Source organism: Sturnus vulgaris, chromosome 13, assembly GCF_052056855.1.
Source record: "Sturnus vulgaris isolate bStuVul1 chromosome 13, bStuVul1.hap1, whole genome shotgun sequence".
NCBI lineage: Eukaryota > Metazoa > Chordata > Aves > Passeriformes > Sturnidae > Sturnus > Sturnus vulgaris.
In genome coordinates this window covers 2,169,297-2,197,044 of record NC_142255.1, presented here as the reverse complement: position 1 = coordinate 2,197,044, position 27,748 = coordinate 2,169,297, and the positions used below count along the sequence as shown (strand labels likewise).

Sequence of the window (27,748 nt, the reverse complement as noted above, 5' to 3'; positions counted from 1 at the left end):
GTTTGGGGACAGCTGGGACGCGCTCAGGGCCGCAGCCTTGGCTGCCGCGTCCTTGCCTGGGCTCAAGGCTGCGCTTACGCCACGGGGGAGATAAAGCGGGGCCACCCCGCGGGGGAACGGGATGGGTGGGTGAGGGGGTGTGGGGGGGTCCCCTCGGCTCCTTGGGGGTCACACCGAGCTCCCCCTGACCCCCCCCCCCCGGAATGTTCCGCTTCTCCTCCTGTGCGCTCTGCCGCTGATCCATGGAAAAGCTCCTCTGTGCCAGCCCCGCGCGTCTCCGTCTCTGCGGGCTCAGGGCAGGGGGGGCAGGGCCTGCGGTGGCCTCCGGGGGGACACGGGAATGGCGGGCAGCTTCTGGGGGGGACACGGGGAAAGGATTTTGGGGGGGTGAGGAAAGGTAGCACCCCTGTCTGGGGTGGGCAGGGGGATACTGGGGACACTGGGAGTGAGGGGATGGATCTGGAGTGGACAGGGGGACACTGGGGGAGTCACTCCTTGTCCCCCCAGTGCTCATCGAGGCCGGGAGGGGTCACTGGGGACACTGGGGTCACTCCCGAGGCCCGGAGGAGGGCCCTGGGGTACGCAGGTGGACACTGGGGACACTGGGGGGTCAATCCCGAGGACAGGAGGAGAGATCTGAGGTGGGCAGGGGGACACTGGTGACACTGGGAGTTACTCCCAAAGCCCAGGAAAGGGCTCTTGGGTGGGTAGGGGGACATTGGAGGTCACTCCCTGTCCCCCCCGAACCCACTGAGGACGGGGGGAGGGCTCTGGAGGGGTCACTGGGGACACTGGGGTCACTCCCGAGGACAAGAGGGGGCCTCTGGGATGGGCAGGGGGATACCAGGGGTCACCTCCTGTCCCCCCGGGGCTCACCGAAATCCCGGGGAGGGTTCAGGGGGGGAAAATGGGGACACTGGGGGTCACTCCCGAGGACAGGGGGAGGGCCCGGGGGGGTCACTGGGGACACTGGGGGGGTCACTCCCTGTCCCCCCAGCACTCACCGGGGCCGGGGGGAGGCCGTGCTCCCGCTCCAGCAGGCGCGTCCCCAGCTCCTGCTTCTCCCGGCCCCACCTCCTGGCCGCCTCCTCCAGCTGCGACAGACCCCAAAACACTCCGGGTCACCCCAAAACACTCCGGGTCACCCCAAAACACGCCGGGTCGCCCCTAAACACGGGGGACCGGGGAGCAGAGCTGCCCAGCACGGAGTGGGGGGTGCCCACCTGCCTCTCCAGCACTCGCCCGCGGGCTTGGGCTTCCTCCAGCCTGGCCAGTAGCCACAGCTTCTCGGTGCCCCCCTGGATACCCTGGAGGAGCGGGATTAGGATGGACCCCGTTCCCACCACCGGCTCTGTCCCCGGTGCCAGCCCCGTGTCCCCTCCCGGTCTCACCGGCACAGCGGTGGCCACGGCCCGGGGGGGTCTGGCCAGCTCCAGCTCCTCCCGCAGCCGCCGGTTCTCGGCCAGCAGCGCCACCAGCGCGTCCCCACCGAGGCTGTCACCTGTGGGGTGGCGTGGGGGGACAGCGGGACGTGTCCTGTGTCCCTCCCCACGAGGGGACACGGCTCCAGTGAGCCCCGACCTCGGCCGTGCACGGGGGCTTGGGAATGAGAGATCCCCTGCCAGGGATCACCGCGGGAGGGTTGGGGACATCCCTGAGGGTCCCTGTCCCCTTCCTACCCACCCCTGGGTCTCTCCCGCCCATCCCAGTGCGGGTTGGGGACATCCCCGAGTGTCCCTGTCCCCTCCACACCCACCCGCGGCTCTCTCGGTGCTCCTGCCCGGCTTCTCCCGCAGCAGCCGTTCCATGGCCTCGATCACCTGGGCAGAGGGCACCGCTGTCCCCGTGTCCCCAGCGCGGTGCCAGGACTCCGTGCCCACCCCGTGGAGGTGACACGGGGGCTCCCGGTGCCCCCAAACCCGTCCTTGTCACCCCAACCCCGCGCTCACCTTCTCCTGCTGCCGCAGCGCCTGCCCCAGCGCCCTGGCCTTGGCCACCCTGTCCTGGCACCTCCTCAGTGTCACCTGCTGCTGGCGGTGGCACCGCTGGAGCAGCACCAGCTCCTTCTCGCGGTCGTTTTTCTGCGGGGAAAATCCCCTGGGAATTCCGGGCAGGGCTTTGGGGTGCCCGGGGCGGTGCCCGGGGCCGTACCCGGATCAGCTCGTTCTGCAGCCGCTGCACTCGGTCCCGCAGCTCCCGCGACTCCGCCGTGCCAGCCGCCAGCTCGCGCTCCAGGGTGGCTGCAGGGACACGCCATGGCCCGGTCACCCACACGGGGTGGCAGTGCCCTGCCTGTCCCCAGGGTGACACGCCACATCCCTATCACACCTCCAAGGTGGCAGTGCCCAGTGTGTCCTGCCTGTCCCCAGGGTGATGCCACATCCCAGTCACCCAGCCAAGGTGCCAGTACCCAGCGTGTCCCTTCCCAGCCCCAGGGTGACATGCCACATCCAGGGTGGGGGACAATGTGCCCTGTCTGTCCCCAGGGTGACTGCAAGGACGTGCCACGTCCTGGTCACCTACCCAGGGTGGCAGTGCCCAGTGTGTCCCTTCCCTGTCCCTTCCCAGCCCCAGGGTGACATGCCACATCCAGGGTGGGTGACAGTGTGCCCTGTCTGTCCCCAAGGTGACACACCATTACCTGGTCACACACCCAGGGTGGCAGTGCCCAGTGTGTCCTGCCTGATCCCAGGGTGACATGTCCCACCCAGGGTGGCAGTGCCCAGAGTGCTCTGTCTGTCCCCATGATGAGATGCCATGTCTCCATCACCCAGCCAGGGTGGCAGTGCCCAGTGTGTCCTGCCTGTCACTAGGGCCACACACCATGTCCCTGTCACCCACTCAGGGTGGCAGTGCCCAGGGTGTCCTGCCTGTCCCCATGGTGACACACCATGTCTCCATCACCCAGCCAGGGTGGCAGTGCCCAGTGTGTCCTGCCTGTCCCCAGGGTGACATGCCACATCAGGGTGACAGTGCCCAGCACTCACCCAGCCTGTCCAGGAGCTCCTCCCGGCTCAGCACATCCATGTTGGTGTCCCGGAGCAGGGCTGGCTCCCGGAGCCGTGCCAGGCTGTCCCGCAGGTGCCCGTTCTCGGCCTCCAGGCTGGCGACACGGCGGCGCAGGCACAGCAGGTCCCCCGCCATCCTCTGCAGTGCCAGGCGGTACCTGGCAACCCCCTGAGCCCAGACAGAGCCCAGACAGAGCCTGGCACCGCTGGACAGGCAGGGATGGGCCCCTGGATCCCGGGGATTGGCTCGGGATGAGGGTCAGACACAACATGGAGAGCGTCCAGATTGTCCCTGGCTCTTGTCACCATCCATCCTCTTCTCCATCTTCTTATCCATCCATCATCCATCATCCATCCATCATCCATCCATCATCCATCATCCATCATCCATCATCCATCCATCATCCATCATCCATCATCCATCATCCATCCATCATCCATCCATCCATCATCCATCATCCATCCATCATCCATCATCCATCATCCATCCATCATCCATCATCCATCATCCATCATCCATCATCCATCCATCATCCATCCATCATCCATCCATCATCCATCATCCATCCATCATCCATCATCCATCATCCATCATCCATCATCCATCCATCATCCATCATCCATCCATCATCCATCATCCATCATCCATCCATCATCCATCCATCATCCATCATCCATCCATCATCCATCATCCATCATCCATCATCCATCATCCATCCATCATCCATCATCCATCATCCATCATCCATCATCCATCCATCATCCATCCATCATCCATCATCCATCATCCATCATCCATCATCCATCATCCATCCATCATCGCTGTCCCCTCTCCAGGTGTCCCCATGTCACTCACCGTCTCCTGTGGCTCTCCAGTGCTCTCCTGGGAGCTGCCAGGTAAAAACAGGAATGATGGAGCAGGAAGCCATTGCAGGGAGGAATGGCTCCTCCCTCCATGGACATTCCCGTACCTCTGGGCTGGCTCCAGTCCCAGCAGGACAATGTCCATGGCATCCGGGGCTGGCAGGGACATCCTGGCCTGGCACAGGGGACACCGAGGGACCGGGAGGGTGAGGGGCAGGATGAGGGGCAGGGTGTCCCATTCCTAATCCCAATGTGTCCCATTCCTGATCCTGTCCCATTCCCAGTCTCGGTGTGTCCCATTCCCAATGTTGTCCCATTCCTGATCCCTGGGTGTCCCATTCCTGATTCTGCTCGTTCCCATTCCCAGCTGTCCCGTTCCCAATCCTGCCCTGTCCCATTCCCAATCCCAGCCTGCTCCATTCTTGATCCCAGCTGTCCCATTCTTATTCCTGACCAGTCCCATTCCCGTTCCTGTTCCCATTCCTGATCCTGGCTGTCCCATTCCAAATCCCAGTGTGTCCCATTCCCATTCCCCATTCCTGACCTGTTCCATTCCCATTCCCACCCCACACCTATTTCCATTCCCTATTCCCATTTCCCATTCCCATTCCCGTCCCCATTCCCATTCCCATTCCCCACTCCCACTCCCACTCCCATTCCCCATTCCCCATCCCAGCCCTGCCCCCGGGGGTTGTCAGGCTCCCGCTATCCCAAACAAACCCTTCCCAAACAATTCCCTGGAATCCCAGGAATTCCGGGGACTCACGGCTGTGCCTGGGGGTTGCAGAGGGAGCAAAAGAAGAAAATCCGCTTTTCCCGTTTTTTTTTTTTTTTCTGGAGAAGGGATCCGCGGCTCCCGGGAGTTGTTGCTACAACAGAACCTGCCCTTGGCAACTCCTCCCGGGAGCGGCTCCGATCCCAAAACCCCGCGCGGGGAATTCCCCAAATCACGTGTCATTCCCAAAAAACACGGGGAATCCCAAAATCCACATGAGGGAATTCCCAGAGATCCCAAAATGCACACAGGGCAATCCCAGGTCATTCCAAAATCCACTCTAGGGGAATTCCCGGGTATCCCAAAATCCATATGAGGGAAATTTCTGGGGTCTCAAAATCCGCATGGAAAAATTCCAGGGGCACGAAGAGGACCCCAAAATCCACACAGGGGAATTCCAGGGATCCCAAAATCCACACGGAAAAATTGCAGAAACACCCAGGGGATCCCAAAATCGACATGGATGAATTCCAGGGGATCCCAAAATCCACATGGGGGAATTCCAGGTGAACCCAGGGGATCCAAAAATTCACATGAGGGAATTCCTGGGGATCCCAAAATCCACATAGGGGAAATTCCTGAGGATCCCAAAATCCACGGGAAAATTCTTGGGGGCACCCAGGGGATCCCAAAATCCGCATGGAAAAAATCCTGGGGATCCCCAAATCCACATGGATAAATTCCAGGGGTCCCAAAATCCACACGTGGGATTTCCAGGTGATCCCAAAATCCACTTAAGGGAATTCCCGGGGATCCCAAAATCCTAATGAGGAAATTCCAGGGGCACCCAGGGGATCCCAAAAATCCACTCGGGGGAATTTCAAGAGATCCCAAAATCCACACGGATGAATTCCAGGTGATCCCAAAACCTCCATGTGGGATTTCCAGGTGATCCCAAAGTCCACTTGGGGGAATTCCTGAGGATCCCAAAATCTACATGGATGAATTCCAGGGGCACCCAAGGGATCCCAAAATCCACTCGGGGGAAATTCAGGGACACTCAGATGATCCCAAAATCCTCAGGGATAAATTCCAGGTGATCCCAAAATCCACATGGATAAATTCCTGGGGATCCCCAAATCCACATGGATAAATTCCAGGGGTCCCAAAATCCACACGTGGGATTTCCAGGTGATCCCAAAATCCACATGGGGAAATTCCTGAGGATCCCAAAATCTACATGGATGAATTCCAGGGGCACCCAAGGGATCCCAAAATCCACACGGAGGAATTCCTGGGGATCCCCAAATCCACATGGATGAATTCAAAGTGATCCCAAAATCCGCTCAGGGGAATTCCAGGAGATCCCCAAATCCACATGGATAAATTCAAAGCGATCCCAAAATCCCCAAGTGGGAATTCCCAGGGATCCCAAAATCCGCATGGATGAATTCAAGGCGACCCCAAAATCCACACGGGGGAATTTCAGGGATCCCAAAATCCACACGGAAAAATTCCAGGGACACTCAGACGATCCCAAAATCCTCCGGGATAAATTCCAGGTGATCCCAAAACCCACACAGGGGAATTCCAGGGACACCCCAGCCCCTCCCCACCCCAGCCCGGTTTGGGGATTGATTTTCCCGTGGTTTTTTGGGTTTTTTTGGGGGGAATTCGGAGCCTTTTCCCCCTCCCTCCTTTCCCTGAATCCCAGCCGGATTCTCCGCGCCGCCGCTTCCCGCGGGAGGCCGGGATGAAAGGCCGGGAATCGGAGTGCGAGGCTTTGAAATTCCATTTTTTTTTTTCATCTTTATTTTCTTTTCCCCCTGATCTTTGCCGAGCTCCCTCCGCCTCTGGATCCTTTCATCCCCTCCCGCTGCTTCCCGTATTTGCTCATTCCAAAGGATTTTTATTTATTTTTTATTTTTTTTTTTTTATTCCTAATATTGCTTTAACAAATTGCTCCGTGGGGTTTCGGTGGATTCTGGCAGCTGGAATCAATCCCTCTCCAGGCAGGATGGGAAAATCAACCTCCAAACCGCACCAGGAGGGCACAAAATATCCCCAAACCTGCAGGATTTGGGGAATATTTTAGGGATGGAGGGGCAAAAGCAATGTTTTCTCCAAGTTTTCCTGCTTTTTCCCCCAGTTTCCCCCATATTTCCCCACATTTTTCAGCATTTCCTCCCATTTTTCCAGGATTTCCCCCACGTTTTCCCCCCCCATTTCCCCCCACGTTTTTCTGTATTTCCCCCCATATTTTTTCCAGGATTTTCCCCACATGCCCCTCCCTTCATTTTTCCCATATTTTTCTGGATTTCCTCCCAATTTTCCCGGATTTCCTCCCATTTTCCCCACCATTTTCCCCACATTTCCCCCATATTTTTTCCAGGATTTTCCCCACATTCCCCTCCCTTCATTTTCCCCATATTTTTCTGGATTTTCCCTCATTTTCCCCACATTTCCCCCCATTTCCCCCACATTTTTCAACATTCTCCCCTTTTTCCCCACCATTTTCCCCACATTTCCCCCGTATTTTTCCAGGATTTTCCCCACATCTCCCCCCACTTCATTTTTCCTCACAATTCCTGGATTTCCCCCCAATTTTCCCGGATTTCCCCCAATTTTCCCCCCAATTTCCCACATTTCCCTCTTATTTTTCCAGGATTTTCCCCACATCTCCCCCCCACTTCATTTTTCCCATATTTTTCTAGATTTTCCCTCATTTTCCCCAAATTTTTCAACATTCCCCCCATTTTTCCCACCATTTTCCCCACATTTCCCCCATATTTTTTCCAGGATTTTCCCCACATTCCCCTCTCTTCATTTTTCCTATATTTTTCTGGATTTTCCCCCATTTTCCCCGCATTTCCCCCCATTTCCTTCACATTTTTCAACATTTCCCCCGTTTTTCCCACCATTTTCCCCACATTTCCCCCATATTTTTTCCAGGATTTTCCCCACATTCCACCCCACTTCATTTTCCCCCCATTTTTCTGGATTTCCTCCCATTTTCCCCCAGATTTCCCCCTCATTTTTCCCGGATTTTCCCCCCCATTATCCCCAACCCTCATCCCATGGGAATATCTGAGCTCCACAAATGAAGATATCCCAAATTCCCAGCGGCATCGGGAGCTTTTGTGTCGCGAAAAAAAAAAAAAAAAGAGAAAAAAAAAGGGAAAAATGGAATTTTTTTCCCTCTCTGATCTTTAATCCGCTTTTTCCCTCCCTTTTTTTTCCCCTCAGATATGTAAATCCCAGCTTATCCCATCTTCCCAACAATTAAGGAATTAGACTCGACACTCATCCCTGGATTTATCCAGCTCATCCATGAAATCCAAGTGTTATTTGTGGGGTAGGAGGAAATTCTGGGATGTTGCCAGGAGTTGTCCCATGAGGGGAGAAATGGGGGAAAAATTGGGGGGAAAATTCAGGGAAAAATGGGGGAGAAATGAGGAAAAGTGTGGGGAAATGGGGGAAAAATTGAGGAGAAAATGGGGGAGAAATGAAGGGGGAAATCTGGGAAAAATGGAGAGGAAATCTGGGAAAAATGGGGTTGAAATGAGGCGGGAAATGGGGAAAAAGTGGAGGGGAAATGGCAGGGAAATCTGGGAAAAATGGGAGGGAAATGAGAAAAACTGTGGGGAAAATGGGGGGAAAATTAGGGGGAAATGGGGGAGAAATGATGGAAAAATGGGGGTGAAAATGGGGTTGAAATGAAGGGAAAAATATGGGAAAATTGGGGGAGAATGGGAAAAAATCTGGGGAAAATGGGGGGGAAATGGGGTTGAAATGAGGAGGGAAATGGGGGAAAAATTGAGGGGGAATGGGGGAAAAATCTGGGAAAAATGGGGGGAAAAATCTGGGGAAAATGGGGAGAAATGAGGAAAACTGTGGGGAAAATGGGGGAAAAAAACTGTGGGGAAAATGGGGGAGAATGAGGGGAAAATGGGGGCTAAAATGGGGTTGAAATGAAGGGGAAAATGGGGGGAATTGGGGGAGAATGGGAGAAGATCTGGGAAAAATGGGGGGAAATGGGGTTGAAATGAGGAGGGAAATGGGGGAAGAATTGGGCGGAAAATGGGGGAAAAAATCTGGGAAAAATACCGGGAAAATGGGGTTGGAATGAGGGGGGAAATGGGGGAAGAGTGGGGGGGAATGGGGTGAAAATATGAAAAGGAACGAGGGGAAAATGGGAGGAAAATGAGGGAGAAATATGGGGGAAATGAGGGGGAAAATGGGGGCGAAAATGGGGAAAAAGGGGTGAAAATGTGGAATAAACGTGGGAGGAATGAGGGGGAAATGGGAGTAAAAATGGGGTGAAAATATGGGGGAAATGGGTGGAAAATGGGAGAGAAATGTGGAATAAATGGGGGAGAAATGAAGGGGAAATGGGGGAAAATGAGGGAGGAATTAAAGGGGAATGGGAAAATGGGGAGAAATGGGAAAAATAGGGGGAATGGGATGGAAAATGTGGGGGAAATGGGGGGAAGGAGGGGAAAATGGGGTGAAAATGTGGAATAAATAGAGGTGGAATGAGGGGAAATTGGGGGGAAATATGGAGAAAATGGGGGAGGAATGAGGGGGGAAATGGGTGGAAAATGGGAGGGAAATGTGGAATAAATGTGGGAGGAATTAGGGGAAAATGGGGTAAAAAAGTGGGGGAAATGGGAGAAGAATATGGGGGGAATGGGGGAGAAATTAGGGAGGGAAATGGGGAGAAAATTGGGGGAATGGGATGGAAAAAGTGGGAAAAATGTAGGGAAAATGGGGGACAAACGAGGGGAAAATATGGGAAAATGAGGGAGGGGAATGGGGAGGAAGTGGGAGGGGAAATGGGGGAAAAATGTGGGGAAAATGGGAAGAAATGAAGGGGAATGGGGGGAAAGGGGGGGGGAAATGAGGGGAAATTTTGGCTGAGAAATGAATGAAAAATATGGGGGAAAATCAGGGAAAAAAAAAAACGGGGAGAAAACCCCGATTTTCCCCGTCCACCCCTAAAATCCCGGTGTTTTGTGCAGAACCCAAATTCCTGGGGGAAAAAAATAAAAGAATTTTCCATTTTCCTGGCGGTTTCTCCCCTCACCCCTCGGCTTTATCTGATGGAACCCGGGTTGAACTCGCTTATCGCAATTCCAGGCGGGAGTTAATTGGATCAGGGATTAATTGGGAGCTCGGGAATGAGGATTTCTGGGATGTGAGAGCCTCTGGAATTCGCTGGGAATGCTCCCCCCATCCCGCCTGGGCTCCCGAGATAAGGCAGAGCCTCTGAGAGTCGCTGCTGCGGCGTTTTCCTCAAAGAAAAGTCGGGAAAATGAAAGGGAAGGAGGAAAAAAAATGAAAGGAGGGGAAAAAAAAAATAAGAGAGAAAAAAGGAAAGGAAAAAGAAAAAGGGAAAAAAGGAAAGGAGAAAAAATGAAAGGAAGGGAAAAAGGAAAAGAGGAAAAAAGGAAAGGAGAAAAAAAGAAAAGAGAAAAAGAAAGGAGAGGAAAGGAGAAAAAATAAAGGAAAGGAGAAAGAGGGAAAAAAAGGAGAGAAAAGGAGAAAAAATGAAAGGAAGGGAAAAAGGAAAAGAGAAAAAAAAAGGAAAAGAAAGGAGAAAAAATTAAAGGAAAGGAGAAAAAAGGAAAACAGGGAAAGAAAGGAAAGGAAAGGAGAAAAAATGAAAAGAAGGGAAAAAAGGAAAGGAGAAAAAATGAAAGGAGAAAAAATGAAAGCAGGAAAAAAGAAAAGAGAAAAAAAAAGAAGAGAAAAAAGGAAAGGAGAAAAAATGAAAGGAAGGGAAAAAGGAAAAGAGAAAAAGAAAGGAAAAGAAAGGAGAAAAAATTAAAGGAAAGGAGAAAAAAGGAAAGAAGAAAATAAAAAGAAAGAAGGGAAAAAAGAGAAAAAGGGAAGGAGGGGAAAAAAGGAAAGAAGAAGAAAAAAGGAGAAAAATGAAAGGAGGGAAAAAAGGAACAGAAAAAGAAAGGAGAAAAAAAGAAAGAAAACAAATGAAAGAAAAAAGAGGAAAGAAGACAAAATAAAAGGTAAGAAAATAAAATGAAAGGAGAAAAAAGGAAAAAAATAAGAATAAAAAGAAAGGACGAATAAAAGGGAAAAATCCTTATCCTCATCCATGTTTTGGGATAAACCAGGGGAAAAATATCCCCAAAAATATCCCAAAAAATCCCCCAAAAATCCTTTCCAAAGCCCTCGGTGCCAATGCGAGGTGGGGCAGTCCCATAAGGAGAGGATTATCCCAAAATTCCTCTAAAACCCACAATTCCTCCTGGGATGAAACCGCGGCTCCTGGATCATCCCAAAATTCCTCATGGGATCATTAATGGGGGACTTCAATTAATCGGGGGACACATCCCGATCCCAAAGGGGCGATTCCCGGGATTTGGGATAAACCCATGGCGATCCCAAAGGGGCGATTCCCGGGATTTGGGATGAGCCCATTCCGATCCCAAAGGGGCCTTTCCCAGGATTTGGGATAAACCCATGGCGATCCCAAAGGGGCGATTCCAGGGAATTTGGGATGAGCTCATCCCGATCCTAAAGGGGAGATTCCTGATCCCAAAGCAGCGATTCCTGGGAATTTGGGGATGAGCCCATGACGATCCCAAAGGGACGATTCCTGGGAATTTGGGATGAGCCGATCCCAACCCCAAAGGGGCGATTCCAGCGAATTTGGGATGAGTCCATTCCAATCCCAAAGCAGCGATTCCCGGGAATTCGGGGTAAGCCCATGGCGATCCCAAAAGGGCCATTCCCAGAAATTTGGGATGAGCCCATGGTGATCCCAAAGTGACGATTCCCGATCCCAAAGCAGCAATTCCCAGGAATTTGGGATAAACCCATGGCGATCCCAAAGCAGCGATTCCCAGGAATTTGGGATGAGCCCATTCCAATCCTAAAGGGGCGATTCCCGATCCCAAAGCGGCGATTCCCGGGAATTTGGGATGAGCCCATGGTGATCCCAAAGCAGCGATTCCCAGGAATTTGGGATGAGCCCATGGTGATCCCAAAGTGGCGATTCCCGATCCCAAAGCGGCGATTCCCGGGAATTTGGGATGATGTGACTGACGCTAGGTGGGGCTGGAAGCGCGGCCGAGCCTCGCTGGGCTCCATCTCCCCCGGCAGCGGCCTCGGCCTCCGCAGCTCCCTCTCCCTTCAGATCCTCCCTCATCCTCATCCTCATCCTCATCCTCATCCTCATCCTCATCCTCATCCTCATCCTCATCCTCATCCTCATCCTCATCCTCATCCTCATCCTCATCCTCATCCTCATCCTCATCCTCATCCTCATCCTCATCCTCATCCCCATCCTCCCTCTCCCCTCTCAGCTCCCTCTCTCCCTGTCCCATCCTTTCCCCTCCTCTCCCCTCCCCATCCCTCCCATCCCTCACTTCCCTCTCAGCACCTTCACCCCGGCTCTGCCGGGAACCCCCAAATCCCTTCCCAACCCCTCTGGGAAATCCACAAATTCCCACCTTGGAGGTGAACCCACAAATTCCTTCCCAACCCCTTTGGTGAACCCCCAAATTCCTGTCCTGGACGGGAACCCATAAATCCCTTCCCAACCCCTCTGGGAAATCAACAAATTCCTTTCCAGGATGTGAACCCACAAATTCCTTTCCTGGAGAGGAACCCCTAAAATTCCTTCCCAACGACTCGAGGGAAACCCAAAAATTCCTTCCCCATTCCGCAGAGCCCACAAATCCCTCCCCAATCCCTTTGGTGAACCCCCAAATTCCTTTCCTGGAGGTGAACCCACAAATCCCTTCCCAATTCCTCAGTGAACCCACAAATCCTTTCCCCACACCTTGGGGGAACCCACAAATCCCTTCCCAACCCCTCCCGGGAACCCACAAATTCCTTTCCAGGATGTGAACCCACAAATTCCTTTCCTGGAGGTGAACCCACAAATTCCTTCCCAAACACTCGAGGGAACCCAAAAATTCCTTCCCAACCCCTCTGGGAAACCCCAAAATTCCTTTTCTGGGGGGGAACCCACAAATCCCTTCCCCAGAGACGAACCCACAAATCCCTCCCCAGTCCCTTTGGTGAACCCCAAATTCCTTTCCGGGAGGTGAATTCCCAAATTCCTCCCTCATCCCTTGGGGGAACCCCCAAATTCCTCCCCCACCCCTCCCGATGTTTTTTGGGGTGATTTTTTTGGGGTGTTTCGCACATCTGGGCTCTCATTTTTTCTCTTGATTTTCTCTTTCTTTTTAATTTTTCTCTTTTTTTATTTCATCTCTGTTTTTGTGTTGCGTGCAGAGCCCGGAACAAAACGCCAGCAACGACATAAAAATAAATTAATTTAAAAAAAATGAAAAACAAAGAAATTAATTTTAAAAAATTAATTAAAAAAAAACCTAATAAATCTGGTTTGGTTTTGTTGTTTTTTGGTTTTTTTTTTTTTGTCTGCCAGCCTCAGCAAAGAGCAGAGACAGGTCAGGGAGAAAAGAAAAAAGAAACGCGATGGGAGCCAGGAAAAAAAAAAAAAAAAGGAAAAAAAAAAGCGAGGAGGAGGAGGAGAAGCAAATGTTTGAAGAGGCTGCAGGAAAAAAAATCCGCCCCCTCAATCGTTAAGTGCTGCTGTAAATTATTCATCACGAGAGGCTCGGGTCTGTCCCTGCAGAGGCCGGGAAATAGGAACGGAGAGAAGAGGAAAACTTGGAACGGGGGGAGAAAGGATTGGGAAAATCCCAAAGCGGGATCTGGGAAAGCGGTAGAGCTGTGAATTCTGCTTTGTTTTATTTTTATTTTTATTTTTATTTTTATTTTTATTTTTATTTTATTTTATTTTATTTTATTTTATTTTATTTTATTTTATTTTTTAAATTTATTTTAATTTCATTTCATTTTGTTTCGTTTTATTTTATTCTGTGTTATTCTGTGTTATTCTGTGTTATTTTGTGTTATTCTATTCCATTCTATTCTATTCTATTCTATTCTATTCTATTCTATTCTATTCTATTCTATTCTATTCTACTTTACTTCATGACATTTATTACATTTTATTGCATTTTTATTACATTTCATTGCGTTTTGTTCTTTTCCCATTTAAAAAAAAAATTGTTATGTCCTGCTATGTTATATAACATATATAATGTATATAACAGTACATAAAAGATAATGTGTTTTACCTTATTTTATTTTTAAATTTTATTTCATCCCATTTAATTTCACTTCAATTTTCCCATTACAAAAAAAATTTATTCTATTCTATTCTATTCTATTCTATTCTATTCTATTCTATTCTATTCTATTCTATTCTATTCTATTCTATTCTATTCTATTCTATTCCATTCCATTCCATTCCATTCCATTCCATTCCATTCTATTCTGTTTTATTTTATTTTATTTTTTATATTTTGTTATCTTATCTTATCTTATCTTATCTTATCTTATCTTATCTTTACCTTATCTTTACCTTAACCTTATTTTATCTTATTTCATTTTATTTCATTTTATTTCATTTTATTTCATTTTATCTTATCTTATTTTACCTTATTTTATTTTTTAATCTTATTTAATTATATTTAATTATATTTAATTATATTTAATTCCATTGTACTGTATTTCCCTGCACTGCATTGTGCTGTACTCTATTTTACTCTATTTTTTTATTCCACTTTATTCCGTTTTTCTCCCCATTTTTGTGGCATTCCCTTCACTCCGTGCGCAGCGGGAGCCGCGGGCGGCGCTGCCGGCGGGGTTTGATCAGGAGCAGCCACGAGCGGGGAAGTGACAGCGCTGTGATCAGCCGGGAATGTCCCCGGGAATGTCCCCGGGGTGTCCCCAGGGTGGCCCCGGGGTGGCCCCATTAGGGTGACGCTCCCCATCAGGGCTTTGCCAGAGGAGAGAAAAAAATTCCCAATCCCGGGGAAAAAAAAAACCCAAAAAACAAAAAACAGGAAAAAAAGCGATGGTGGAGGGGAGGGAAATGTAAATCCGTGGGAAATATTCCTGGGATCCTGCTGGCACAGCTGGGGTGGAAAATATCCAGGAAAAGGGAAAATATCCATGGAAAAAAATTTTGGGATTGTGTTGGCAAAACTGGGGTGGAAAATAACCAGGAAAAGGGAAAATATTCATGGAAAAAAATTTTGGGATTGTGTTGGCAAAACTGGGGTGGAAAATAACCAGGAAAAGGGAAAATATCCATGGAAAAAGGAAAATATCCATGGAAAATATTCCTGGGATTGTGTTGGCACAATTGGGTTGGAAAAGAGAAAATATCTGTGGGAAATATTCCTGGATTCGTGTTGGCACATTTGGGCTGGAAAATATCCAGGGAAAATATCCAGGGAAAATATTCCTGGGATTGTGTTGGCAGATTTGGGGGCTGAAAAAATCACCCCCAAGGCCACTTCCCACTTAACCTGCTCTGGTGAGGATCCCAAGGATGGGTCCCAGGGTTGGATCCCAAGGATGGATCCAGGGATGGATTCCAAGGCTGGATCCCAGGAAGGGATCCAGGAATGGATCCCAAGGATGGATCCCAGGAATGGATTCCAAGGCTGGATCCCAGGAATGGATCCAGGGATGAAGCCCAAGGATGGATCCCAGGAATGGATCCAGGAATGGATCCCAAGGATGGATCCCAGGGATGGATCCAGGGATGGATCCCAAGGATGGATCCCAGGGATGGATCCAGGGCTGGACCCAAAGGTTGAATCCCAAGGCCAGATCTCAGGGATTGATCCCAGGGATGGATCTTGGGGCTGGATCCAGATGTGGAGCCCAGTGACTGATCTAGGCCTGGATCCCAGGAATGGATCCCAGAGATGGATCCAAGCCTGCATCCCAAGGATGGATCCCGGGGCTGGATCACAGGAGTGGAGCCCAAGGTGAGATCCAGAGATGGATCCTAAGGGAGGATCCCAAGGTTGGATCCCAGGGATTGATCCCGGGGATGGAACCCAGGGATGGATCCCAGAACTGGATCCAATCCTGGATCCCAAGGTTGGAGCCCAGGGATGGATCCAGGGCCAGATCCCAGGGATGGATCCCAAGGTTGGATCCCATGGTCAGATCCCAAAGTGGGATCCCAGGGCTGGATCCCACGGATTGATCCCAGGGTTGGATCCCAGGGATGGATCCCAGGGCCAGATCCCAGTTGGATCCCAAGGTTGGATCCCACGGATTGATCCCAGGGTTGGATCCCATGGATGGATCCCAAGGTTGGATCCAGGGCCAGATCCCAGGGGAGAATCCCAGAAGAAGATCCCAAGTATGGATCCCAGGGCTGGATCCAAGGCTTTTATTTCTTTTATTATTTTTATTTCATTTTATTAATTTTTTAATTACTATTTATTTTATTTTATGGATTTACTCTATTTCTTTTATTAATTTTATTATTGTTATTTATTTTATTAATTTTCTTTTATTTCTTTTGTCTTTTACTCTTTTTATTTCTTTTATTCATTCTATTCGTTTTATCACTTGCATTTCTTTTATTCATTCTATTTCTTTCATTTTTCTTCATTTCTTTTCTTTACTACATTTCTCTTATTCACTTTATTTCTTTAATTTCTTCCATTTCTTTTATTTACCTTTTCCCTTTCCTTTCTTGAATTCCTTCCATTTCTTTTATTTACCTTTTCCCTTTCATTCCTCTCATTCCTTTCATTCCTGTTCCTCCTTCCATATCTTTTATTTACATTTTATTTCTCTCGTTGTTTTTACAATTTAAATCTCTATTTTATTGTGTGTTTTTCCTTTCTTTCCCCCGCGCAGCCGCAGGTGGAAGGCGGGGCCGGGAGCGGCTCGGGGCTGTTCCCGTAACCCAAATTTGCTTTTAACGAGCTGTTATTTTTGGAGCCAGACGATTTGAGAGATTTCGAGGCCACCCCCGGGCTCCATTTATCCACACAAAGGGCTGGAGTGCAGGAGGAGGAGGGGAAAAAACAGTGGGGTTTGATTTTTTATTTTACTGTTATTTCTATTTTTATTAATTCTTATTCTTATTACTTTTATTTCTATTTTTACTTTTATTTTTGTTTTAATTTTTATTATTTTTGTTTTAATTTTTAAATTTTAATTTTAATTTTAACTTTAATTTTTATTTTTATTTTTATATTATTCCTATTTCAATTTCTATTCTGTTTCAATTTCAATTTCAATTTCTGTTTCAATTTCTGTTTCTATTTCTATTTCTATTTCTATTTCTATTTCTATTTCTATTTCTATTTCTATTTCTATTTCTATTTCTATTTCTATTTCTATTTCTATTTCTACTTCTATTTCTATTTCTATTTCTAATTTCTCTTTCTATTTTTTCTTGATAAAAAAAAGAACTTGACCCACCCTTCCCCCCAAAATCCAGGACCCCAAACCCCACCGTAGTGATGGAGAGGAGCTGTGGGTTTGGGGGCACCAGGAAGGTTTTGGGGTTCAGGATGAGTGACCCCAAAAACCAAGACCCCAAAACACCACTGGGTGTGATGGGGAGGAGCTGTGGGTTTGGGGATTTTGGGGTTTGGGGGTTTCAGAGTTTGAAGGTTTTGGGATTTGGGGCTTTTGGGGTTCAGGGGTTTTGAGGTTTGAGGGTTTTGGTTTTCAGGAGTTTTGGGGTCCAGGGTGAGGATGGGGCTGAGTTTGATGTGCCCTTCCCCCCAAAATCCAGGACTCCAAAACACCACTTGGAGTGACAGGGAGGAGCTGTGCGTTTGGGGTGTTTGGGGTTTGGGTGTTTTGGGGTTCAGGGGTTTTGAGGATTGAGGGTTTTGGGGTTTGAGGGTTTTGGTTTTCAGGAGTTTAGGGGTCCAGGGTGACGATGCGGCTGAGTTTGATGTGCCCTTCCCCCCAAAATCCAAGACCCCGAAAGACCACTTTAGTGATGGAGACGAGCTGTGGGTTTGGGGGTACCAGGAAGTTTTGGGGTCCAGGGTGAGTGACCCCAAAATCCAAAACCCCAAAATGCCATGCCCGCCATGGTGAGGAGCTATGGGTTTGGGAATTTGGGGGTTTCAGGGTTTGAAGGTTTTGGCGTTTGGGGCTTTTGGGGTTCAGGGTTTTGAGGTTTGAGGGGTTTGGGGTTTGAGGGTTTTGGCGTTTGGGAGTTTTGGGGTTCAGGGTGAGGACGGCGCTGAGTTTAATGTGCTCTGCCCCTCAACATCCAGGACCCCAAAACACCACTGGGAGTGATGGGGAGGAGCAGTGGGTTAGGGGTGTTTGGGGTTTGGGGCTTTTGGGATTCAGGGGTTTTGAGGATTGAGGGTTTTGGTTTTAAGGAGTTTTGGGGTTCAGGGTGAGGATGGGGCTGAGTTTGATGTGCCCTTCCCCCCAAAATCCAAGACCCCAAAAGACCACTTTAGTGATGGAGAGGACCTGTGGATTTGGGGTGTTTGGGGCTTTTGGGGTTCAGAGGTTTTGAGGTTTGAGGGTTTTGGGGTTTGAGGGTTCTGTCGTTTGGGAATTTTGGGGTTCAGGGTGAGGACGGCGCTGAGTTTGATGTGCTCTGCCCCCCAACATCCAGGACCCCAAAACACCACTGGGAGCGAGGGGGGGAGCAGTGGGTTTGGGGTGTTTGGGGTTTGGGGATTTTGGGGTTCAGGGTGAGGACGGGCCCCCCAGCCCCAGGACGGTTGCCCTCCAGGCCCTCCAGGTTGCCCCAAGCCCGGGTCCCCCCCGTGCCCCCCCGGCCGCTGCCAGAGCCGTGCCAGACGCCGCTAACTCGATTTCCCGGCTCCTCATTTCCCTCTCCGGCCCCGCTTTGCTGGACTCGCCCTAATCCGGTTAGGCCGGGATTAGTGGGGTCCTAATGGGATAAACCACGGATGGAGAGCTCCCGGCCACGGGGCTGGGGGGGTTTGGCCCCTGCTGGCCCATCCGGGCCACCTCAGCACCGGGATCCATGGGGCAGCATCCCGGGAAATCCTGCTCCCGACGGCCAAGGAGGGGCTTTGAGCCCTGCCTGCCTGAGAATGGAGCTGGGAATGACTCCAGGAATGGCTGGGAATGGGTCAGGGAATATTTCCGGGAATGGCTCTGGGAATGGCTGGGAATGGAGCTGGGAATGGTTCTGGGAATGGCTCCAGGAATAGCTGGGAATGGCTCTGGGAATGACCAGGAATGTGTCCGGGAACTACTCTGGGAATTGCTCAGGGAATGGCCAAGAATGACTGGGAATGGCTGGGAATGACTCTGGGAATGGAGCTGGGAATGGCCAGGAATGACCAGAAATGGCTCTGGGAATGGCTCCAGGAATGGCTGGGAATGGCTCCAGGAATAGTTCCAGGAATGGTTCCAGGAATAGTTCCAGGAACGGCTCCAGGAATGGCTCCAGGAATAGCTGGGAATGGCACTGGGAATGGGTCAGGGAATGGTTCTGGGAATGGCTGGGAATGGTTCCAGGAATGGCTCCAGGAATGTCTGGGAATGGTTCTGGAAATGGCTCCAGGAATGTGTCTCAGAGTTACTCTGAGAATGGCTCTGGGAATTGCTCAGGGAATGGCCAGGAATGCTTCGGGAATGGCTCTGGGAATGGATCCAGGAATGGCTCCAGGAATGGCTGGGAATGGTTCCAGGAATAGTTCCAGGAATGGTTCCAGGAATGGCTCCAGGGATGGCTCCAGGAATGGCTCCAGGAATGGCTCCAGGAATGGCTCCAGGAATGTGTCTCAGAATTGCTCTGGGAATGGAGCTGGGAATGGCTCTGGGAATGGTTCCAGGAATGACTGGAAAAGGCTCCAGGAACGGCTCCAGGAATGGCTGGGAATGGGTCAGGGAATGTTTCCGGGAATGGCTCTGGGAATGGCTGGGAATGGCTGGGAATGGCTGGGAATGGAGCTGAGAATGGCTCTGGGAATTGCTCAGGGAATGGCCAGGAATGCTTCGGGAATGGCTGGGAATGGAGCTGGGAATGGTTCTGGGAATGGAGCTGGGAATGGCCAGGAATGACCAGAAATGGCTCTGGGAATGGCTCCAGGAATGGCTGGGAATGGTTCAAGGAATGGCTCCAGGAATGGTTCCAGGAATAGTTCCAGGAATGGCTCCAGGGATGGCTCCAGGAATAGCTCCAGGAATGGCTCCAGGAATAGCTCCAGGAATGGCTCCAGGGATGGCTCCAGGAATGGCTGGGAATGGTTCTGGAAATGGCTGGGAATGGTTCCAGGAATGGCTCCAGGAATAGCTGGGAATGGCACTGGGAATGGGTCAGGGAATGGTTCCAGGAATGGCTCCAGGAATGGCTGGGAATGGTTCCAGGAATGGTTCCAGGAATAGTTCCAGGAACGGCTCCAGGAATGGCTCCAGGAAGGTTCCAGGAATAGTTCCAGGAATGGCTCCAGGGATGGCTCCAGGAATGGCTCCAGGAATGGCTCCAGGGATGGCTCCAGGAATGTGTCTCAGAATTGCTCTGGGAATGGAGCCGGGAATGGAGCTGGGAATGGCTCTGGGAATGGCCAGGAATGACTGGAAATGGCTCCAGGAATGGCTCTGGGAATGGCTGGGAATGGCTGGGAATGGAGCTGGGAATGGTTCTGGGAATGACCAGAAATGGCTCTGGGAATGGCTCCAGGAATGGCTGGGAATGGTTCAAGGAATGGCTCCAGGAATGGTTCCAGGAATAGCTCCAGGAATGGCTCCAGGAATGGCTGGGAATGGTTCCAGGAATGGCTCCAGGAATAGCTGGGAATGGCACTGGGAATGGGTCAGGGAATGGTTCCAGGAATGGCTGGGAATGGATCCAGGAATGGCTCCAGGAATGTGTCTCAGAATTGCTCTGAGAATGGCTCTGGGAATGGAGCTGGGAATGGCTCTGGGAATGGCCAGGAATGTGTCTGGGAATGACTCTGGGAATGGCTCTGGGAATGGTTCTGGGAATGGCTGGGAATGGCTCAGGGAATGGCTGGGAATGACCGGGAATGGCTGGGAATGACCGGGAATGGCTGGGAATGACTGGAAATGACTGGGAATGACCGGGAATGCCAGGAAATGACTGGGAATGGCCGGGAATGACCGGGAATGACCGGGAATGTCTCGGGCCGTGACCGGCAGCCCGGCCCGTGCCGCCCCATTAACCCCATCGCTGCCGTTGCTCCGCGCCGGGCGCAGCTGCGGCTCCGCCGGGCTCTTAATTCAATTAACGCTGCCCTGAGCGCTCCCGCGGGAGCCGCTCCCTCCCTAACAAAGACATTCCCGGCTCCGGCCGCGCCTGGAATGCTGCCACCGCCGCGGGGCTTGGATTGGCAGCTGTCACTCAGCGGCTGGGAGCGGGGCTGCCCCGGGAAAATGGGGTTTGGGGGGGATGGGGTGGAATTCCCGGGAAAAACGGAGCCAAGGATGGGAATCTGGGATGGTGGGAGGGGTCGCTGGCCATGGTAGGGGTGGATATGGTGGGTGGGATTTGAGGTCAGTCCAGTCTGGGATTCTGGGATTTCCCCAAGCCAAACCTTTCTTGGAGACAAAATCCCAAATCTGGAATTCCCAAACCAAACCTTTCCCACTCGTGGTTTGGGGATAAAAACCTCAGTTCTGGGATTCCCCAGCCCAAATCTTTCCCTTCCATGATTTAGGGATAAAAACCCCAATTCTGGGGTTCCCCAACCCAAACCTTTTAATTCTGGGATTTCCCCCAGCCCAAACCTTTCCCTTCCATGATTTATTTAGGGATGAAAGCCCCAATTTTGGAATTCCCCAACACAAACCTTTCCCTTCCATGATTTAGGGATAAAAACCCCAATTCTGGGATTTCCCCAAACCTTCCTTGGAGACAAAACCCCAAATCTGAAAGTCCCAAACCTTTCCCACCTGTGATTTGGGGATAAAAACCCCCCAATTCTGGGATTTCCCCAAACCAAACCTTTCAAATTTGAGTTTCCCAAAACCAAACATTTCCTGGGGATAAAAACCCCAATTCTGGGATTTCCCCAACCCAAACCTTTCAATTTTGGAATTCCCCAAACCGAACCTTTCCCACTTGTGGTTTGGGGATAAAAACCCCAATTCTGGCATTCCCTAAACCAAACCTTTCCCCCCATTAATTTGGGAATAAAACCAAATTTGTTGCTCAATCCAGGCTGGAAGCAGGAGAAGCCCGAGCCCGCTCCCACCCCGAATGCAATCCCGGTTTTTTTTGTTTTTTTTTTTTGGCCAGCCCGAGGGGGGTTTTGATGGCCAAGCTGGCTCGGTGACAGCTCCAGCCTGGCGCGGTGACAATCAGCGACAATCGGCGCCAGCCCGGCTCCGCTCGGGGTTTTTAGCGCAGCAATCCCATAAATTAGAGCTGGTTAAGCTCCATCAGCACCTATCCCTGATTTTCCAGCTTTTCCAGGGTCTGGATGTCCCCAAATCCCCGTGTGGGTGACACTGCCAGGCTGGTGGCACCCCAAAGGCGGCAGGTGACAAATTAAAGCCGCTGAGAAAGGTCGGGCTGGGTTAAAACCGAGCCTAAAACGCGGCCGGTGATTAAATTTGGGATGGAAATAAATCCCTCGGGATTTGTGTTTTCCAAGCTCAGCATTCCTGGGATTCATCCCCCGGGGTTCATCCTCCCTCAAACGCAGCGGTTTTGGGGTGAAATGCTGTTTTTGGGGTGAAAAAAAGAAAAAATAAAGGGAAAAGAGGAGCCACAAGCTGGGAGAGGGAGGAGGAATTTTACTCCGAGTTTCCCCTGGGGAAAAAAAAAAAAAAAAAAAAAGGGAAAAAAACCTGGAAAAAAACCTGGGAAAGGTGGAGTTTTCTTGATGTTAATTTGCTCCAACAGCAGCGTTTTGCTGAAGTCTTTGATTTCTTTGTCTCCTGCAGATGATCAAAGGCTTTTGTTCTCCAGAGGGGTGGGATGAGGGAAAAGGGGGGAAAAAAAGATGGAAAAGGGAAAATTTTGGGGGTCTCAGTGCCTTTTCCAAGGGGTAACATTCCCGGGATTTGCTCATCTCGGTGTGGGGGCTCTGGGGTTTTCACAAACCCCACAGGGATTGTAGGATTCCTCAAATCCAGGGATTTTGGGGATTGTGGGATCCTCACATCCAGGGAAAATGGTGATATTCCTTGGAAAATCGGGATATTCCTTGGAAAATCGTGATATTCCTTGGAAAATTGGGACTTTCCTTGGAAAATCAGGATTTTTCATTGGAAAAATCGAGATATTCCTTGGAAAAATTGTGATATTCCTTGGAAAAATCGTGATTTTCCTTGGAAAATTGTGACATTACTTGGAAAAAACTCTGACCTTCCTTGGAAAATTGATATTCCTTGGGAAATCATGGCTTCCCTTAGAAAATCGTGGCCTCCCCTGGGAAATTGTGACATTCTTTGGAAAATCAGGGTTTTTCCTTGGAAAATTGTGACATTCTTTGGAAAATTGGGATTTTTCCTTGGAAAATCATGACATTCCTTGGAAAATCGTGACCTCCCGTGGAAAACCCTGACTTTCCTTGGAAAACTGTGTTATTCCTTGGAAAATTGTGACAATCTTTGGAAAAACAGGATTTTTTTCTTTGGGAAATCATAACTTTCCTTGGAAAATCTGGATTTTTTTCTTGGGAAATTGTGACTTTCCTTGGACAATCCGGATTATTTGCATGGAAAATCGTGACATTCCTTGGAAAATCTGGATTTTTTTCTTGGGAAATCATGACTTTCCCTGGAAAACCAGAATTTTTTCTTTGGGAAAGCGAGACTTTCCTTGGAAAATCCGGATTTTTTTTCTTTGAAAATTGTGGCATACCTTGGAAAATCCGGATTATTTTCTTGGAAAATGGTGACTTTCCTTGGAAAAATCCGGATTTTTTCTTTGGAAAATCGTGACACTCCTTAGAAAATCCGGATTTTTTTCTTTGGGAAATCATGACATTCCTTGGAAAATCCGGATTTTTTCTTTGGGAAATCGTGACTTTCCTTGGAAAATCCACATTTTTTCCTTGGGAAATTGTGACTTTCCTTGGAAAATCCCGAGCTGCAGGCAGGGCCGTGGCCTCTCTCAGCAGGAATTCTCTGCCTCATTTCCACCACTCCGGATAAATCATCGGGATCTGCTTCCCTGGTTTTCGTCTCCTCTCCCAACTCTCCCATCCGTGACGGGGAAGCCGGAATGGGAAATGGGAGAAGTTGAGGAAAAGGGGGGGAAAAAAACAACAAAATCCACCCAAAAATTAAAAAAAATAAATTTAAAAAGAGCCCCTGGCAGCTCTTAGATCCAAACAATAATCAGGGAAATGAATTCCAAAGGCGTTTTCCCGCATGACCGCCGGCGATAATTTAGCGCCAGCTGGAAGCGCTGGGATTAATCCTGGAGCCCTGAATAATTCATCAGGCGAATCCCCCTTTTCCCTCCTCATTCCAGAGCCGCTCCAATTCCCAAAATTCTGCCGGCCGAGGGGATTTGGGGGATGTGGAAATGAGATCGATCGGGCTGGCGGCACATCCCGACCTTGCCGAGGCCGTGATTCCCTGGAAAAGCGGCTCCCGGGGACAGATGGGGACAGATGGACATTTGTCACCGGGGTTAAGCAGCCTGGCCTTTCCCCCCCTCCCCTCTCCCCAATCCCCCCCTCCCCCTCCTCCCGCTGTGGTTTCCTGGGAATATCGGCACGTGCTGAAATTCCCGGAAAAGCCGCGGATTTGCGGTGCTGCTTTTTCCAGAGCCTTGGGACAACATCGCCGAGGGATAAAAGTGGGATCCAGCCCCGCTGGGAGGGCTGGGGAGGGGCCCTGTCCTTGTCCTTGTCCCTGTCCTTGTCCCTGTCACTCCCAGCCAAGGGATTTGGGATCCCCGGGATCGCACCTGGAGTCACAGGTGGAGCCCCAAGCTCCGAGTCTGGATCTCAGTGCCCAGGGGAGGCAGAGGAAGGGTGGGATTGGGTTTTCCATGGAATTCATGGATTTGGAATTACCCCGGTGTCTTCCAGAGGGGCAGGGCTGGGGTTGGAGCAGAGATCCCAGATTCCTGTGGGATTTCTGTGCCAGGATGTTCATCCAGGCCTGGAGGGGGAGGGGGTCTGCATCCCAAAACCCATGATCCATCCATGGATCCATCCATAGATCCATCCATGAATCCATGGATCCATGAATCCATCCATGGATCCATCCATGGATCCATCCATCCATCATCCATTTCTGAGGACAAAACTGGCAATTTAGGATTTGTGGGCAATTTGGGATTTGTGGGCAGCACAGATCTTAGCAAGGCACTCAGTGTCCATTTTTCATCCTCAAACCCCTTCCCAAGCTGCAATTCCAGGCCATACAGAACAGTGGGAAGTGTGTCCATCCCCAAATCCACAATCCATCATTGGGATTGACATCAACTTGTCGGGAATGACATCAGCCAGTGCCCAGCATGGGGGACAACTTCCTGAAGGTCAACCCCGCCAGCTCCATCCCAACACCGGGAATTTATCGACAGCAGCTCCATCCCAAAGCTGCTCCTCTGGGAACGAACGAGATCCCGGCTGTTTTTTCTGCAGCAGCTTCCCAGGGAGGCTGGAAAAGCGGTGCCATGTCCCCTCTGCTCCCAGGCTTGGGATGGGATGATGGAATTGGGAGAGCTGTGCCTTGGGAAGGAGGGGTTGGGATGCTCCAGAGCTGGGAAAATCCCCCGGGATGGGCAGAGCTGGTTCTTCAGAGGGGATTTGCCAGCGATTCCTGAGGGATTTTTGGCAGGGGTGCAGCCAGGTTTGGATGCGGGGAATCCTTGGGGGAAAAAAAAGCTCTGCACCCTCCAGCCGCTCGGGAAATCCGGTTTGGGGGGGGGAAAAGAATTCCCAAATCCACCAAATTCTGCCTCCCGCTGCTGTTTCCCACAGGAGGTCCCGGAGATGGCCCCGCTCCAGCCACATTTGGGGAGGGACAAACCAAATTTAGGGACACACCACGGATTTGTCACCCACGTGGCTGCTGTCGCCGACATTCCCGGTTTTCCCCCGGATTTGGGATGAGGGCCGGGGCCGGGGGGACAGATGGCGGCTCCGTGGGCGATGTCACCACCGGTGCTCTGATGCGCGAGGACGTTTTGGCACCGCCACCCGCGGCCACCTGGAGCGGCGCGACAAAGGGACCGGGAGGAGGAGGAGGAGGTGGGGGGGGGAAGGAGCCGCCTTCATCCCCCGGGATCCTTGGCACGGGCAGGGCCAATCCCAAGGGATGAGCGGGTTCGGCTGGAGAACCCCCAAGGAAAAGACCCCAAAAATGAATTTATCCCAGAAATTCCCGGAGCTCGGTGCTGGGACGCGGCTTTCCGCCTCCACGTGGATCCGGGCTGTTCCCAGAGTGTCCAAATCCCTTTGGTTTTTTTTTTTTGGTGGAAAAGTAGTTTTTTGGCACCATGGGAACACCCAAGGAGGGCAGAGCACCCAGCGCTCCCACGGGTGGATCCCTGCGGAATCTCCAGCTCCTGGCCAGGAATTCCAACTCTCCGTGATTCCAGGGAAGGGTTAAACACCCACGATCCCACCCCCCCCAAAAAAAACAACACCGAACCGGTGAAGCCAAGAGCGGATCTGATGGGAAGCGACAGGCGAGAGGACGCGGGGGATCCTGGAATCCCATTATCCCGAGCCCAGGGAAAGCCATTAACCTCTGGAAGCGGAGCGGCCACGCTCTCTCCTCCTCCTCCTCCTCCTTCTCCTCCTCCTCCTCCTCCTCTTCCCGGCCTTTCCCAACATTTCCCCCCCCCCCCAAGAACAAAGCACGGCCTACAGGTGGGGAAACTGAGGCAGGGGATGTGGGGGAGCATCCTCAGGGATGTGGATGAGGAGGAGGAAAAGCAGGAGCAGAGCAGCAGCAGGAGGAGGAGGAGGAGGAGGATGGCCAGATGGCCGGGATTAATCATTCCTGGTGCTCCCGGCAGTGCCAGGGATGGGGGATCCGCGAATCCCACAAGTTCCCGGCGGCTGTGTTTGTATTCATCCCTCCAAATCCCACAGAAAAGCGTCTGGGGGGAGTTTAGAGCAAGGGAAATATCCCCGGGAAATGGCGGGGATTGGGAAGAGGGCAGGGATTTCCTTCCCGAAATGTCTGTGTGGGTAAAACATCCCAAATTCGTCCTGGAGCAGGGAGGGGAAGAGGGCGAATCAGGGATTTCCTTCCCAAATTCTCTGTGTGGGTAAAATATCCCAAATCCATGCTGGGCTGGGGGAGAGAAGCGGGCAGGGATTTCCTTCCCGAAATCCCAAATCCCAAATCCACGCCGACCCAAACTGGGGGGGGGGGGGAAGGCGGGGGGGGTTACTCCCCATTTTTCCAGAATTCTTGGAAAACCGCGCTGATTTTTTGGTGACAATCCAGCGCCTCACGGCCCACCTGGAATTCTGCCGCTCTCCTTTCCATGATATTTTATTGATGGCCTCCCGGGGACGTGTTGATCCAGGGAATTCTGCTCCCAAGCGCCATCAAAATTCAGCGCACGGAGCAACCTGTGCTCCACCAGCTGGATCCGTATTCCAGGGCCGGCCGGACCTCTGCCCCCGGCCGCGCTTCCCGGGGGATGCGGCAGCTCCAGGCGGCGATTCCCGCTGCCTCCAGCCCTGCCCCGCTCCCTCCTCCCCGAGTTTTTGGGAACAAAAGCGCGGCCCGGAGCATCGGTTGCCTCGGCAACGGCGGGTTTGAAGATGCCGCGGCGGCACTTGAGGAGCGGGGAGGAGAAGGTGGCTGCCCTTTTCCTTTCCTTTTTCCTTTCCTTTCCTTTCCTTTTTCCTTTCCTTTCCTTTCCTTTCCTTTCCTTTCCTTTCCTTTCCTTTCCTTTCCTTTCCTTTCCTTTCCTTTCCTTTCCTTTCCTTTCCTTTCCTTTCCTTTCCTTTCCTTTCCTTTCCTTTCCTTTCCTTTCCTTTCCTTTCCTTTCCCTTCCTTTCCTTTCCTTTCCATGGGGTCACATCCAGTCCCACACTGGTGCGATGGGGTGATTTTACGGGATCCCATTCCCACCAGGTGGATTTCGGGTGATCCCATTCCCACCAGGTGAATTTGGAGTGACCAAGTGGATTTTGGGGCGATCCCATTCCCACCAGGTGGATTTTGGGGTGATCTCATTCCCACCTGGTGGATTTGGGATGACCAGGTGGGTTTGGGGCGATCCCATTCCCACCAGGTGAATTCGGAATGACCAAGTGGATTTTGGGGTGATCCCCTTTCCACCAGGTGGATTTGGGGTGACCAGTGGATTTTAGGAAGATCCCATTCCCACCCGGTGGATTTTGGGGGGAACAGAGTTCGTTTGTGAGGTCTC

At 51.1% G+C, this 27,748-nt stretch overlaps 3 protein-coding genes across 5 annotated transcripts; all 3 read right to left on the bottom strand.

Moving 5' to 3' along the window:
* Positions 1-291: 291 nt before the first annotated feature.
* On the bottom strand, positions 292-26,997 carry CCDC33 (coiled-coil domain containing 33). Its single transcript, XM_088172805.1, has 11 exons — positions 26,827-26,997; positions 3,980-4,047; positions 3,865-3,898; positions 2,988-3,177; positions 2,152-2,240; positions 1,950-2,081; positions 1,684-1,820; positions 1,392-1,581; positions 1,224-1,307; positions 1,005-1,094; positions 292-354 (listed from the first exon to the last, which is right to left on the bottom strand). Exons 1-11 carry the CDS (start codon positions 26,851-26,853, stop codon positions 292-294), a joined length of 1,104 nt encoding a protein of 367 aa, XP_088028931.1. The 5' UTR covers positions 26,854-26,997.
* On the bottom strand, positions 6,496-24,071 carry LOC148222210 (uncharacterized). Of its 3 annotated transcripts, none has more exons than XR_015806452.1 (2): positions 22,237-24,071; positions 6,496-6,657 (listed from the first exon to the last, which is right to left on the bottom strand). XR_015806452.1 is itself a non-coding variant. In XM_088172312.1 (2 exons), exon 1 carries the CDS (start codon positions 10,698-10,700, stop codon positions 9,750-9,752), a length of 951 nt encoding a protein of 316 aa, XP_088028438.1. In that variant the 5' UTR covers positions 10,701-11,876; the 3' UTR covers positions 6,496-6,657; positions 9,674-9,749. The 3 variants fall into 3 exon arrangements, 1 of the variants encoding a protein (XP_088028438.1); XR_015806451.1 differs by having other exon boundaries at positions 22,249-24,071; XM_088172312.1 differs by lacking the exon at positions 22,237-24,071 and adding an exon at positions 9,674-11,876.
* LOC148222211 (uncharacterized) lies at positions 7,666-9,674 on the bottom strand. The gene has a single exon (XM_088172311.1). The coding sequence runs from the start codon at positions 9,647-9,649 to the stop codon at positions 8,543-8,545; it is 1,107 nt and encodes a 368-aa protein (XP_088028437.1). The 5' UTR covers positions 9,650-9,674; the 3' UTR covers positions 7,666-8,542.
* Positions 26,998-27,748: the final 751 nt, after the last annotated feature.

What these genes read in the sequence shown, in the direction of transcription:
- LOC148222210 (XM_088172312.1), bottom strand. Translation starts at nt 10,700, where the DNA reads ATGAGGATAAGGATTTTTCCCTTTTATTCGTCCTTTCTTTTTATTCTT.
- CCDC33 (XM_088172805.1), bottom strand. Translation starts at nt 26,853, where the DNA reads ATGGAAAGGAGAGCGGCAGAATTCCAG. An exon ending in CGCTGCGGCAGCAGGAGAAG is followed by an intron (nt 1,821 to 1,949) that starts GTGAGCGCGGGG and finishes CCCTCTGCCCAG; the next exon opens with GTGATCGAGGCCATGGAACG. An exon ending in TGGGCGGGAGAGACCCAGGG is followed by an intron (nt 1,582 to 1,683) that starts GTGGGTAGGAAG and finishes TGCACGGCCGAG; the next exon opens with GTCGGGGCTCACTGGAGCCG.
- LOC148222211 (XM_088172311.1), bottom strand. Translation starts at nt 9,649, where the DNA reads ATGGAAAATTCTTTTATTTTTTTCCCCCAGGAATTTGGGTTCTGCACA.